At 50.1% G+C, this 15698-nt stretch overlaps 1 protein-coding gene across 1 annotated transcript; it reads right to left on the bottom strand.

The window, feature by feature from the left end:
• Positions 1 to 263: 263 nt before the first annotated feature.
• OAZ2 (ornithine decarboxylase antizyme 2) lies at positions 264 to 13912 on the bottom strand. Its single transcript, XM_050903586.1, is given in 6 exon segments — positions 264 to 1087; positions 2929 to 3014; positions 4858 to 5033; positions 10340 to 10420; positions 10422 to 10497; positions 13828 to 13912. Coding segments are annotated over 6 exon segments (573 nt in total). The 5' UTR covers positions 13848 to 13912; the 3' UTR covers positions 264 to 953.
• Between the last annotated feature and the right edge of the window lie 1786 nt (positions 13913 to 15698).

The following is a 15698-nucleotide window of genomic DNA, read 5'->3' as shown; positions in this document are numbered from 1 at the left end:
TCATCTCTTTGGAAAGGTGAGGAGGAAGAACTGAGGTGACAGCCACGGACCTGCTCCGTACCCCTCCTTGGGCAGAGGATAAAGGCGTGAGCTTTTTTGGCTCTCCGGACCATCACAACCATCACACCACCGGCAGGTAAGGAAACGTTCCCCCAGAGCAGAGGTATTGCTCCGAACACTCGCTTGACCCTCCGAAACCATCGCAGCACTACGGGAGGCCCACCAGAGGCTCTGTTCCTTTCAAATAAGCAGCCCCAGCTGTGTGAAGTTCATCTGAATGCCCCTTTTTATTGAACGCTGTGATAGTGCAGTGGTAACATTGAACAGAGTTAAGACTGCTTAAAACAAAAGCCGGAAGAGCAAGAAGTTGAAAAAAAAAAAAGAAAAAAAAAAGGTTAGACCAGTTAAAACAGCATCGGTCGCCTCAAAGCGGAGACGCACGGGGGTTTTAATGTAGTGTTAAAGGTTAAACTCGAGCACGTCTCCTCCATGTGCCTAACACCCAAAACATGCCTTCTACTTAAAGAGTCTTGAGTGAAAAACAAGAAGGTAGTCTGTCAGATGAGCGCACATCGGGTGATCAGGAAAGGACCAATACGGGTTTAGAGAAGTCAAGGAGTTGATACTGCATCTACCGCTGTGCTCCCCCACGCATGGCCCGGGCGCCAGGCGCCCCTAGGCTAACACACCACACAGCTGCATGTAAAGAGCTCCTATGCCAGTTCATAAACATCTTCCATTTACTATTTGGTGATTACATGTGTGTATATATAGTTCTCTAGGCAACACATTTCAATGAGATAGTCAACTCTGAGGATACACAGGCCAATCTAACAATGAGAAATGCAGTTTCAGTCCAACAGAAGCTTGTTTTCCCTTTCCTCAAGAAAGGAGCTGTAACCCTCTCTCCCCTCAACAGCATTTTCAGGTGACGCTGGAGTCCCCCGCTGCAGCTATTCTTCATCAGAGGAAGAGTTCTGATCCAGGGGGTACACCATGAACATCACGTCTGGCCGCGACGGGACAGAGGGGTGACCAGGCCTCACGATTTCAAAGCCCAAGAAGCTGAATGTCTTCAGGAGTGGAGCTACCAAAGAGAAGGAAATCTGTTATCACCAGGAATAAGCCTCTTTACCAGCGTCACCCTAGAAGCCACGAGTATCAAAGTGCATTGAACACCCTCTGCGAGTGCATCCAGAGCTTCCTGCACAGAAAGAAGCCATTTTAACGTGACAGCCCTCTTGAACAGGAGGTTTTGTCTCTTCCTGCATTCATCACAGCTGCTACTAAGCATGAAGGGGATTTTAGTTGTGCAGCAGAGGAGGTTTGTCCATGTTTATCCTGCGATGTCTCTTCCATCCCCTCTCAGAAACAGAGATGGTTGGTCATCTACCTGCACCAGCCGCACAGACCCACTTTCCCAGGATGCACGTGGCCATCCCGCAGCACATCAAAGTTTTTTGTCTGTACTTACGTGGGTCCCAGCACCCTTTGAGCCCTGAAAGCGGGTCAGACAGCAGCAAACAGGAATCTACCTACTCAGGGTCTAGGTAGACATTTGCTGTCACCGCGAGGAGGACCTGGAGCTCAGTGGAAACTCAAGACAGCTCAGCACAGCTCAGTGCGGTCCCCCAGGAAAGTCACCACGGGTTACGCACAGAAATTCAGAGCGGGGTCAGCCCAGAAGCCCCCCCACACCTTGTCTCAGCCAGACGAGGTTATATTATGCAGTGACTGGATGCACGGTCGCTTGTTACTAAAGCGATCGCTTCCCTGTGACCCATGAAAGTTACGCTGGTGCAGCACCTAATCTCTGCGGCACCCTCTGATGATCAACTTCAAGCCACTGAATGGTCACGCAGAGGAGCTCCTGTGTATTTTCAAGACAGCACTAAATTTCACCTGCATAGACAAGGACCCAGGATCCGGAGCGCTCCAGAACTCATACAAATAAGCCAGGTCCAAGAGCAACACATAGCCCATTTTTAAAAACAAAAACCAGTATCAGATGTCTCCTGTAACCAGCCACTGTGGAGGTCACCTACACAACCTGCAGTGGTGGTGACATTCTAGCAAGAGCTTAATCTGAAAATTATTCTTGGCATCGTAACGTGGAATGACATCTTCCTGGGCTCAGCACAGCTTAGCTCTAATAACGTGCTTCGTTTCAGAGAAGACAGTGCAGCTTGTGAAGCAGCGGAGTAAAATTAGAATTAAGGTTTGAATTACTCCTGCCACAGCAATTGCTTGGTTACTAGCCTGCGTCTAGTAAGATTTAAAGTGACACATCCATGGCTTGGTACCTCACAACAAATCTCCTCAAACTTCCGTGCTGTAATCACTCACCCAACACGTCTATCTTTAGATCCTAATGCAGCCCCCTTATGTCATAAGCATCTATAGCCAGGGTCAGGATTACCTGTAAGTCTAGGAAGGGCAAAAGTGCTGGGAGATCTTTAAAAAGCAGATGGACATCAGGGCAACAAGCTATAAGCGTTCAGTTCCCACATAATGACTTCCTCCTGGTTTCTCCTTCCGAATCACAGAAGCCTGGTCCCAAATGGAGACCTTCACTCCTTACCAAAGGAGAAATATTAACCAGTTTCCGGACAAGAAAATACTCCAAGTAATTCAGAAGCAGCTTTCTGCATGAGAGTACTAGTAATAATTTAATGGCAGGACAGCAAAGCATATCCGCTGGAGAAACCAAAATACTCCCTCTCCCCTAGTCTCAAGAAAGGGCTTATTTCCTCCACAAGAAACTATTTCTAATTTGTATGAACGCCATGAGAATTATGCATATAACAATTAACTGCAACAGGGAGCGTCCCATGGAGCCTTGCCTCAGGATTACCAGATTTTTGTACAGCTTCAGCAGCACCATTTTAGATCTAGGGAGCCAACCTGACAGTGGGGGCGAGTTCTCACCTCTATCTTCTCTGCTTTTTCTGAAGCAAATAAAGACGTAGTTTACTTTCATTTTTTCTTCAGCAAACTCCAACAGTGCTGATAACCTGCCAAGGAGGAGGAAGACAAAAGAACGTCAGCTATAGGAAGTCCTTGTCCTGAGGAAGCCTCTGAGCATTATCAACTGTTTGGATGTTTTCAGGCAGAAAGATTACTTGTTTACAGACCCCTTCCAGCGAACAATGGGTGCTGAAACAATGGGCTTCCTGCTTTGCTATCCAGCCCTGCAGAACTAAGAGCTAGCCTCACACCAAGTCACCCAACAAGTCACTGTCCTCGGCACCCGCGTGCCGGTGGGCACAAACACCCGTCCCCACCAGCCAGTGATTTTGTACAGAAGCCTTCGTACGCGGGAAGCCGAATATTGCAGCTGATCCTGAGCCAGGCTACATCCCCTCCGCTGGCAACATACACGAGGGGATCTGTCAGTTTTGTGCTTTATGGGAAGAAAAAAAAAAGAAAGAAAGAAAGAAAGAAAGAAAGAAGAGAGCTCATGCCAGGCAGAAGAGAAAAGAAAAACATGACTGAAGGAGTATGTGCACAGGCAAAGCTGTTTCCTGAACACATCAGCTGGCTGGCACAGCTGACGCACCTTGAATCCACGCTTCCTGCCTTTCCAGCTAAATTATTTCTGCCACCTCTTGATGGAAGCAGCGCTGCATTAACCCCTCTCCGAGCCCCAGGGATCGGCACGGCAGAGCCATCGCTGTCACTGCTGGCCTTCTAACCATTTACGATGCAGGCTGCTAGAGCAGTGACAAACAGGGCTTCAATCGACATCTAATTAAACAGCAGTCAGCGAGACTGGAGTGCAGCGAGGGAGATTAAATTTGCAAGAGTTTTGTTAATATGGTAATGAACTATTTTAATTATAGCCTCTACTAGGCTGTTTTACCTAGCTAAAAATAATCTGACAAAATTGTGCTTTAAGTCACAATGACACAGGCATATAAACACCCTGCCAGAAGAACCCGCTCCCAAGAGAGCAGGCACTTGGACAGCTCAAAGATTTACGGGCCGACTGAAGAAATTACACAAACATTTACCTGGACTCGGAGTCAAATGAGACAAGTGCGAGACAGCAAGCATACTGGCACTTACAGAAGGTGCCCAATGAGGTTTTTTTTTCTTAATTAGCTTGTGTCATTTACGGATGAAGCCTACTTGGAGATTTAGGAGGACTTCAGAGAGCTCTGCAGAGGAATCCGGTAAAGCCACATCTACGCTACAGTACTCCCCGCCAGCGGAGATCTCTGGCAAAGCACTTGGCAGGAAGTAGCTGCTCTGGAAGCTGCGTTTACACAAACTTCCCAGAGCAGAGCTGTCTGGACAAAACACTACCGTATTCTGCCAACAGAGAAAAATCAGAGATTCTGGCAGAGCCCAACGCCTGCGTGGCAGCACTCCAAGAGCAGATCCACCTACTGATGAGAAGGAGAGCATCAATATAATGGAGTTTTTTTTTTTTTTTTCCCCTGAAAGAGAGGAAAATGCCTGCCAAAATAAGCTTTCCAAGTGACCAGCAGAAAGAAAGGGGAAAAAAAAAAACCCAAAACCCAAATCGGAGAAAGGCTTGTAGATTTTCCATACCAAAGTACGCAAAGAATCACGCTGCTCATTTATTGCTTATTTTTCATTAGCATAGGGACTCAAAAAGCAGTAACCCATCTGAAATGATCACCAGGGGGAAAAAAAAATAAAAAATATGGAGGACTAACAGGAGGACAGTTCTCTGAAGACAAGGGAGTAAGCACGTACTTCAGATACACAAACCAGGAACAGAGCTGCCGTACATACGGCCCATTCTCCCCACACACACAGCATCACCCACGTAAGCAAAGTCCTGCTCCCTGGGAAGCCACGGACGCAGCTCTGGGATCCTGAACTTACCCTTCTTTGCTTCCATCAGCTAATAATCCGTCAGGGATTTCCACAAAGAGGCTCTGATTAGAGAGCACTGCATCCCAGGAGGAGGTCTTCACCTCTGTGACCTTGTACTGGAAGTGGACAATATGAGGCTTCCCTTCGTGCACTGGGACATCTTGGTTAACAGTGATCTTCTCGTCCTGTGCAGGGGAGGGACGAGAGCTCATGAAATATACTTTAGGGTTAAAGAAAACTCTCCATGAGATTGTAGACCAAAAATGTAAGGGATCATATTGAAATGAGCATGCAGAGGGACTGTGTTTTCAATGGGAGCGCCTTCCTGACAAAGAACCAGCCCTTACAGACTGGTGTGTGTCCAGAGTTTCAGCCTATCACTAAAATTCACTGCCGTGAGACTCACCATAGCTCGTGAAGGTATGCACGGTCGGCTGCAAGCTCATGTCCAAGTCTCAGCGCTCTGAGCAAGTGTTAAAGTGGTTAAGAGCTATTGCTCTGAACTACCTGTAAGACCTTGCTTTCATTCTAACCTAACACAAAAATAAAGAACAAAAAAGTAAAGTCCTACATACTGAAGAGCCGGTGGAGTACAACTAGAGAGCGCAAATGCAAAATAAATGGTATTATAGTTTTACTAAGAAGAACATTATACTTTTCCCTTCCCCTTTCACTGGCTCCAGGACACACCACAATGAGTACTCAGACCTCAGAGTGATTTTCTAGTCATGTTTTCCTGTTCACGGGAATGTAGTTCTGCATATTTACATTATATTAAATTTCTGGGTAGTGAGAGTCCGTTCATTCACCACAGGTCCCAGCCACATCTTTGAAGGGCGGTTCATGAACTACCCTTCAAAGAACACAACTTGAACCGACAAGCTGGAAGAGCATCTGCTGCCGCAGTCTGACCAATTTCGTTGTCTCCCCAGTCCCCACCGCAGTCTTTTTGTTTAAGGGATGACCACAAATTGCTTTCCCAGATTTTACAACCAACTGGTATGGCAAATGGTTTGCCTCCTGGTATAAGGGAGGAAAATATATAGTGCAGAGAGAATCCCAAAACAGACAGAAGCTACACAGGTTTGAAGATTGTGAGGAGGTCTTTTCCAGAGACCACAAAGGTACACGTCCCTCTCCAATACTGCTCTAACTAGAATGCCAAGCATGCAGACTGCCTCAGATTCAGCTCAGCAGTTCCTAGAAAACAATTTCGTGGTTAAAATTCTATTCCTTCTCCTGACAGTTTTTCAAGGCAGTTGGCTTGCCCAGTAATGATTTCCACATTTCACTGCAAAGAGCCCCAATGAAACAACGAAGTCATTCATTAGGTTCCCGAGTTAACACTGTCAACTGCGGTGGAAGCTGAACTGTTCCCATCTGCTTGGTTACAGGCTCATGCATCCCGGTTCCCTCACATTTACAAAGTCACCTGCACAGCTTTGAAGGGCAGAAGTAAACCAGATATTAGAAGTCATGTCTGCTCTGTTCCCGAGTCACAGGAGCGCCTGGGAAAGCCATGTGTCCCTCTCTCCTCAACAGCATCAACAGCTGGTTTACTCCTTCGGGTCATTAGGTGAGCAACCGTCCAGTCTCCAGGCATTTTATTTTAACAGGGTGATTAATTCAGCAGCTCGTTACGAGCTCTGATCTGCTGACGATCAGCTGGACTGACAATGAAACAAGTGACACTGCTGCAGAAAGACAGCATCTCACCAGACAAGGTTTAATAAATGCTTTGTAGTGACATATACTCATCTCTGACCATAACACACACAGGGAGCCAGTACAGCAAAGAAAACTCAGTCCAGTTTGGATCTGCAGTGAAGAAGCATTTAAAAGACGGGCAGTACAAACACATCAGCAGCCAACGGTGCCCAGTAAGAGGGTGGAAGACTCCTCAGTATCGCTGCTTTTCAAGCAGATGTTTTCTTGTAGGTGTTTTAAGCTATGAAGGTGTAAGCACTGCTGAAAGACCAGTGAGTGCTTCAGCAAAAACATCACTGAGAACCCTTCCAGGCTCCTCAAACCTCTGTCCCAGTGCTTTAATTCCTATTACCACGTGCATTAAAATAGATCCCTCTTGGTTTAACTATTGTGACAAAGAAGAAGCCATCAAGTATGTGAATGCTGGCGACAAAGTAATGCTGCATGCAAATTAGGAACTGCCTGGCTTTGGTAACCGGAGCAGAGGAAGCTGCCGTTTGTTTAAAGCCCACAAAGCTTAGCTGAAAAACAAGTTTACACTTCATCAGAATAAATATCCTGTAGGAAATAAGTTTATTCATCGAGTTTGAAAGAAGTTTTTGTGGCTGCGCCTGCTGTCGGGTTTTACCAGTTCTAAGCCAAGTGCACCAAGAAACCTACCGACAGCTGCTCAAGTTAAGCCAGGCTGCTGCTGATAAAGCCACTGTGGAGCCAGCAGCAAGAGTCAGATCCGAGCTCAGAGAGAGCTCCGCGCTACAGAGGTGTATTTTAAAAAAAACAAAAACAAGGGGATTACATGCACATCCTTCACCAGTGACCTTATAGGAGCCTTCTACAGTTGTTGTTACTGTGGATAAAGCGTCTCTGTTTCAGAAAAGCCCCTTCTCTCAAGAAAAGCTCACAGATGCTTCTTTTCTTATACTTCACGAAAACAAAAACAGGGTGAGGAAGTTGAGAAAAGCAGGCTGGGATTGACACATTGGAGGGGGAGGCACACGCATGCATTTGTGCGGGAAGACTGGCAGGAGCCTGCAATAGGAGGGGAAAAGCTTTCCGAGCCTTCTGGCTTAGCCCTTCTGTCACCAGAAGTTATGCCCTGCACTCCAAACCTAGCGAGGTTTTTCCACTTAAAAGCCCCCTAATGCAACAGCCCATGAACCAAAAGCAGCACAACCGCAGGAATTAACAGAACCAGTTCCCCCAGTTCAGTGGGAATTACGTTTACACAGCCTGTCTTGGGCAGCTGATATTTTATTTCTAGGCATGAAAATAGAGACAGCGAGATGCCGGGGAGAGAAGCTGTTCCTGTGAAGCAGCAGCCCAGAATTCTTTGGAAGCTGCTCAAAGCAAAATCCTGTTTACGCAACAAATGTTGGGTTTTAGTTCACCCCTGCAAAATCCCCCCGCCACGCTATCACGGGCAAAAAAACCCCACCAGACTATCTTTTATACACAGCTGCCTAAACCACCAGCTCTCCAGCCCTCGGCTCCATTTCAGTGAAGTAAAGCCACAAGGACCAGCTTCCACTTGGTTACAATTCATTGAGCACAAGATTTTCCAACCCAGCTACGCTCCTCAGCTGTCCCGAGAAGGACGGGGGGGAGGAGGCCGCTACGTGTTGGCAGCATAAGAAGAAAGGATGTTATGATCTACCATAGCCAAGCGACTGGAGAAACCCGTGTAAAAGCAGCCTGCTGCTGGCATGTGCTACACCTGCAGCCTCCTGCCAAGTTTGCTAGCCAGAGCATGTCCGTCCGCACAAAGCCTGTCCCGGCTGCACAGCACCGATGCCGATCGCTATTGCATTCCCAGCTCAAGTAAAGCTCCGTTGATGAAGGGCCGAACATTAAGTCTCTTAACACAAAAATACCGACAACTATAGGGAGCCCCAGCTGCTTAATTTATAGTGCTGTTGTATATGAGCACTGCGCTGCATGCTCTGAAGGAGGCAGGCTCGTTCAGAAAGGTCATCCCTTGAACTAGAACAGCTGATACAGCTGGAAAAAGGACTTAAGCTTTTGGGTCCAGATGCCTTTCCAGGTCACGCTGAAGCTTGCTGGCTGAAAAGCTCAGCCTGCTGTAACTACAGCACTGCTAGATCGAGTGGGCGACTGAGAGGGGCAGAGAGAGCCCCAGCAACCCCCATCTGAGGTTCGGCTTTAAGCCACTGGGCAACACAGTCCACTCTGGTCTGGGATGAGCTATGTTACAGAAGGGGCTGATTTTCTGACAGATTCTGCTAGGTTTTGTCAGCAGTAAATCCAGGAAGAATTACATCCGTATTTCTGGGATGCAGCTATCTAGAAGACATCCCCACAGGCAGCAACCCCTGCCTACACACCACTGCCAAAAGCTTCTGTGCGAATTCAAGGCCATACTGAAATCAAACACTTCAAAGTCTCCAAACTGTGATTCTTTCCACCAGCATCTCCTCCACGTTGAGCCCATTTTCTGCCTTTGGACCTTGCCTGGTGTGTCCGCAAGGCTTGGCAAAGCTGGCCTGCAGGAGTTTAAGTTGCAGGGTCCCCTATTTCTCATCCCCTCCCACCCCAAGGGAATTCATTATTTCTCCCAAGCCCTCTTGAAGCTATTTATGTATCTTCTTTATGTGACAGGAAGCCCGTTGTGCTGTGCTGCTTCTCTGGATTTCATACCCCTCTAACTTCTGTGACAATTCAACTCGACAGCATTAAGCTGATGTTATGTTATTATTAAGAGGCTACAGAGGTTGACATTTATTCACAAGGTAAGCGGGCAAGGCACGTGCTAAAAATTCACACCAAGGCTGCATTAAAGAAAACTCCTCTGAAAGCAGCTGTGAGGTCTGCGATTCTCTCATGAATTTCAAGAGGAGACTTTGGTAGCTGTGACCCAAAAGAGCCTGTATCTTTTCATCATACAAAGTCTGCGTGCCTCCCACAGGGTAATTAAAAATCAAGTCTAACACCTATGACAACACTCCTGTCTGAACAGCCAAATTTGCAAGCTGAGCATAAATTTAGGCTACCTCATCTGATGGCACTTCACTCCCTGGCATGTGGAAAAGCAGCCCCTGTCCCAGAAGGGAGACAGATGTGTGCCACCATAACACAACACAAAGTTGCACAAGTGCCAATTATTCTACAGCAAGGAACAGCCAGGTCTCCTCATTCGAAAGGAAAGGTCCTGTAGAATGAAAAGGGCCAAAAAGCGAGAGCTACACAGATCCACATGCTCCTAAGCAAGTCTGCAGATACAAAGCCTTCCTGATCTTGCCTCATCCTATGCACGTGTTCTAGAAACATTCCAGCCTGTGAGGTGGACGGCCGCCTTGCCCTTTTGTGAAGTCAGGAGTTACTCTCTACATCAGTTCAGGCAGCTCCCAGGCCCCGACAGCTTTACCTTCCGGACTAGGGCACAGGAAGGAGCTTATCAACCATTCCCTCTCTGCATTTCACCTTTCTGCTTCCCGCTTCCTCTTTTTGCGAGACATTTAAGAAGTTGTTTCATGTTTTGATAATGCTGGCTCCGCATACAAGAGCTGAAAGAGGCCTCTGGGAACAGGGCTAGTGAATTATTTGCTGCACACCTTTGAGAAAAGGTCTCTTGTTTCTTAACAAACAGGTGATATTTAAGCAGGAGAGCACTGCATGCAGCTCAGCGATCTGCCAACAGGGTCGCTGAAAAATTAACTGCTCTCCCACTTATTACCTTGGAGTTATTTGCATTTATTCCCATCAGACTGCGAAAGGAACCGAACACAGTTGCAACACGGGTATTATTTAGACATCAGATCTTTCTCACCTTATATATCAGAGCTGAAAGAGAAGGATCCCTGCTACCCCCTCGCCCACCGGGGATCTTCGACAGTGGGTGAGGGGCATCAGGAGCACCACAGAGGCCCTGGAACAATGTGCCTGCAGCACTGCAGCTGGGGACAGTTACTCAAAGGTAAAATACTACTGCAAGAAAAAGAGAGAGAACACCAGGTTACATTAGCAGGGATCACGTTTCGGACGCTACAGCTCCTCATAACCCCAAACCACTCGTATCCCTGCTCCTCCACAGCACGCCAGAGGCAGCTGTGGGCTTTAGCGCCCGGACATCTACATTAAAAACACTCGCTGCCCAAGTCGTATCAGAAACCGGTGGTGTTTTGTTAGAAATGGAGGAGGGGCTTTACAGGCAAGAACCCGGAGAGAGTGCTGAGCAACCTCATGCTAATAAGGGACGCCTGGAAGACTGCCAATAGCAGATGGTTGGAAACGCATGACCAGATGAGCACACATTTTCTATAGACAAATATCTACAAATAGATCAACAGGACCCTGAAGGAGGAGGTTTAAGTTTCACATTTTCAAAATGAGGAGGAGTGAAAGGGCTGATTCTTCAGATATTTTCAACACGCTCTACAACGTCCAATTTGACATTTTCACATGCAAATGAAAGCGTCCTTCACCGCAACCCTAAAAATTACAAGTCCACCCCACGGATCTACTTTTAAGAGCAAGAAAATAAGTTTCCCTTGCAGCTTCTAAGTTTGTTTGGATGTCCTACGTGCAGTCTTTCAGGATCGCTTTCAACGCAGGCTTTAATATCTGCTCTAGCTTTTAGGAAGTTCATGAAAGCAAATTATTTTACTTCTGGAGCATTGCCTCCTTTACCAGGACCACAAAAGCTCTTTGCTGAGGCACGGCACAGCAATGGTATTCCTCTAACAAAGCCTGCAAAAGCAACGCACGGAAACCAGTCGTTCCCCAGTGTTCCCATTATGAAACACGCCAGCGCAAAGCTATGTAAACACCACCAAAATAGGGGGGAGCGTGAGGGTTTTCAATAAGCACACGGAGCAAGGAACAAGGCTATAACAGACAGACTCTGTAGATGTCAGAGACAACTTACTGTCTGTCCTAAAACTTCTCACTTGAGCTGTTCCCAAGACAGTGGTTTTTCCACTCTAATCCCTCTCCACGAGGGAGACAGGCTTAAGTATCCAAAGACCAAGTACCAAGCTGCACTATCAGAATCACCTGAACCGCCTATACAGCATGCTAGAATGTATACCACACTGCAAACGAACTACTGAAATCTGGCATTTCTGAATGCCAAAAAATAACTCACAAATGGAATTACGACACAGGCAGAATTTGCTAAGATCTTGGCTTGCCACCTCATACCAAAATAACCTTTCCACAGGAAACACAAATATTCTTCCTCCACATATTTCCTCCTCCTCCAGGTTCGCTAGACTGGGCTCTTCAGCAGCGTTCCCGTGTGCCATGGCCTACAGCAGACACCGCTTGGAGAAAAGGCTGTTTAAATACACTAGGAGAAGATATTAAGCAGTTGCACTGAAGATGTCTCAGGGCAAACCCCTTTGCACACATGCTCAGTGGCGTTTTGTGTTAATGCAGTCTCTCCTCACGGCATGACTGGGGCTATCAATGGACCAGTGTGTATTCAGTAGTAGTGGATGTGGAGAGGCATGACAAAGCAGTTTGCTGTGCCGTTCCCCACCCCCAGAAAGCTGTTGGCAGCTTTGTTATTCCCTTCCCTCCTCCCTCACCCCCCAGTCAACAATGTACTATTGATAGCTCTCTCCAACTTGCGGCCAAGGCATCAAGAAGCTGGATAATGAAGTGTAGTTGGAGGGGGGGGACGACACACCATAAAAAGAGAGAGGCTGTAGCTTTCATGCAAAGCAGTTCAACACACTTCCCAGTTTTGCTTCCTCTGGCACATGCAGAAGTCAAAACACAAGACCCCTTCAGCCGCTGAGCCCTGCCTGCGGCACTGGCGCTTCACCTAGCCCAGACCTGCACACCACCGCTGTCCTCCCCCAAAACTTCGCAGCGGCAGCCAGCTAGGGTCCCGAGAGCAGCACACGCAGGGCAGCCCCATCAGGCAACGCTGGGGAGCGAGCATGGGGGGGGCCCCACAGATTAAAAGAGGTTTTGCTTCCTCCAGATGTCCGTTAGCACCCTGGGAAGAAGTTCATGCAAGCGCCCGGCAAAGTCTGATCCTTTCACGCACCCGCACGCGAGCAGCCCACTGCAACTCTGCTCCCTGAGGCCTGTTCATAGCTTAAAAATCAGGACTGTGCTCCCTTCTAGCCTCTCTTCTCTTTTGAGAAGCTGCTTTCCAGCAGCTCGGTTTAGATTAAGATGCATTTAGATCACCAAGGGCCTTGCCCTGAAGAAACTCCCCAGCAAAAGCTTCTTGACTGAGTCCTGCCTGAAACGGGAGCTGGAAGCAAGCGTACGTTTTCAGCCAGCACGTATAATTTTAACTCGCTAAGCTTCCAGCGATCTCAACCCCGTGCCCTGTCCCTGGGAAGCGCAAAGGACAATTCGGCAACTTTTGAACCCCATCACGGCTGCTCTTCAACAGCCCTCGTACTTGAAGCCCCAGGCCAGCGCTGCTTTCAGTCCACAACAACAACCAGCACCTTGGGGACTAAAAGCTACACATTTTCTCGGTTTTGGGGGGTTTTATTTGTGCTGAACACTTAGACCTGATGGAAGGATCGACGCAGCTCCCTTGACATTACAGAAACGAAGTTTTTATGTTTCTTTTTGCCCCTTTTCAAAACAGGCTCTGAAGATGCAGTTGCACTTAGCCCATAATAACTGCCAGCCACTGCAAGTCATATATTAAGGAACCTGACTTGAGAAGCAATTTGTAAATAACCATCTGATGAACACAGCATAGCTCAAGTATCTACCATGCATTCAGCGGCCAAGAAACAAGGCTGTTCTATACACATCCTCTGGGTGCTTATCTACACGGTATGATAGAGGCTCAGGAAATGACACTTTTGGGACTCTAAACAAGGAACAGACACACACGATAATTTGGTCAGCTGAGAAAAATACCCACAAATCGAGTCAGTTCGTGCCTGCTGATAACCAACTCTGCCAGGAAAAAAAATCACCCTTCCTTAGAGATGCGTAGGGACTGCGGGAAGGGAGGGCACAAACCCTCCTCGGCGTTAAAGGCTTATTAGCAAAAGGCTGCTCAGACACTCCCTGCCGACTTGCCCCCCCCGCCCCGGGACCCAGCCCCGGTGAGCCCAGACACCCGCCCGGGGGTCTCCCCCCACGGAGAAGCGCCGCCCCGATGGGGATTTTTAACTCGGGAAAGGCGCAGAGCCCCCCCCCCCCCGCCGCCGCCTCAGCGCCCGCCCGCACCCCAGGCCCGACCGCCGCCGCTCTGAGGGGCGAGGAAGGCCGCGGCGGGCGGCAGGGTGGGCCCGGCGGTGCGGGGAGGGTGGGAACCGCGCTGCCCCGCACCTGTCCTGGGTGTTTATCATCCTCGGCTCGGCTCGGTCCGGCTGCGGGTCCGGCTCCGGCTCGGCTGGGTCCGCCCGCTCCTCTCCTCTCCGCTCCGCTCGCCGCCGCCGCCCTCGCTCGCCGCCGCGCTCCGACTGACCCCGCGGGCCCGCGCCCGGCCCGGCCCCGCCCCCCGCACCGCCTGGCCCCGGCCCCGGCCCCGCCCCTCGCGCCCCTCGCGCCGCGCCGGGCAGCCTGGGAAACCGCCGCCCCAAACAAAGGCGCGCGCCGCGCCACGCCTACCCACCGCGCAGGCGCTCCGCCCCCCGCCCCTCCGCCTTCTCCCCCTCCTCCCCCCCCGCCCCGCCCCGCCTCGCCTCGCCTGGTGACGCCACGGCGTCGCGCGGCGCTGCGCGCGCCCTCCCGGGGCACGCGCGGCGGCCGTTGGGGGCTGCCGGCTCCCTGAGGGGGTCCCGCTGCGCCCCGCTCTCCCCCGTGGGGCTGCTGACACGCCGCGAGTGGGCGGGGGAGCGTGGGGACGGCGGGCCCTCGACGCCTGAGGCGCCCGGCTCTCCTCGCGGCCAGACAGGCGCCCGTGAGGCGGGTCTCGGGGAGCACCAGGCCTGAGGGCTGGGAGTGAAGCCTTCTGCGCCAGGGGTGGGGAGCAGGCAGCCTGCGGCTAGGGGTGTGAGGAAGGATGAGAAGCGACAAGGCCATGGCGGGAAACTGAAGCCTGTCTGCATTGTTTATTACAGTGGAAGAGGCTGGGGCCCTTAGGCTGAAGGCTCTCTAGAGGCGTTTTGGCTCCCATTGAAGTGATGGGAAAGAGGTTAGGGAGCGGCGAGACTAAGTAATGAACTGCTGGGCCCTGGTGGTACCACAATGGAACAAGCCACTGGCTCTGCTGTGTGGTATCCTGCTTAAAGTACGATGCTAGTGCTTCAAAGGTGGCCTGGGGAGCTGCAGGCTCATAACCCAGATGAGTAGGAGCTAGAGTAAGGAAGAGAGGAATGAATATGTGGATAACAGCGATGCTGAGCTGCCCATGGCAGGGCTCTGCAAGGGCTTGTGACGAGCAGCGTACCCATAAGGGAAAGGCAGCGACAGTCAGCCGGACAAAGACAACAAGCCTGGAGAACCACGCAGTGTGAGTAACCTGTGGGGTTCAGTCCCACAGAGCTTGGTGGGTGCTGAGCCTTCACATGCAGTCAGAAACCAAGCAGCTGGCTGGACGAGAAGCTCTCGAGACCCTTTGGATCCCAGCCCTGCAGGTTGGAGTCCTGGGGAAGTCTCACACCCACTCGCCTGGTCTCACGTTGTCCGTCTGCTGGTGTTTGCAACACGTCGGAGAACGCAGGCCTGGCCCCAAGCGGGAGTGGAGCAGGATCCTGAGTGACATATGTGGCAGCCCAAGGTGCGATGCCCCTGGCGGGCTCGCGCACTCCGGGATCTGACAGGCAGCCCTCAGCCTGGGCTTCCTGGTTCCCAGCGTGGCGATGCTGGCCTTCGCTCGGCAGGAAGTGACCAGCTGTTCTGCAGAAAGCTGGACACCGGCCAGAGCCCGAGTTCAAACAGAGCCCATTAAATGGCCTTTTCCCCCTTCCTCTGCATTTAAAGCCCTGCTTGCAGCCGCAATTCTATTTATAATACCCAGGAAAAGCGAGCTGAGACTTTCCCACAGTGCTGGCTTCTCAGGCGATTGTTGTTCGGGAAGCTGGAATGTACGCGGTATTATTTTTGTATCCCCCCGGGAAGGTTTTTTTTTTTTTTTATTGCGTGTTGCTCCGTGTCCCCATCTGTGCCGAGGAAAGTTTGCAAAGCACGAGGTCTCCGGCTGCTGCTCGCAGCTCTCGAATGCTTTGCCGAGGTGCCGCTGGTTCGGGTGTCTCTGC

This window comes from Gymnogyps californianus, chromosome 11 (genome assembly GCF_018139145.2).
Source record: "Gymnogyps californianus isolate 813 chromosome 11, ASM1813914v2, whole genome shotgun sequence".
Taxonomy (NCBI): Eukaryota; Metazoa; Chordata; class Aves; order Accipitriformes; family Cathartidae; genus Gymnogyps; species Gymnogyps californianus.
Note: the sequence above shows the minus strand (reverse complement) of the source record. Positions and strands in the feature narration are given on the sequence as shown.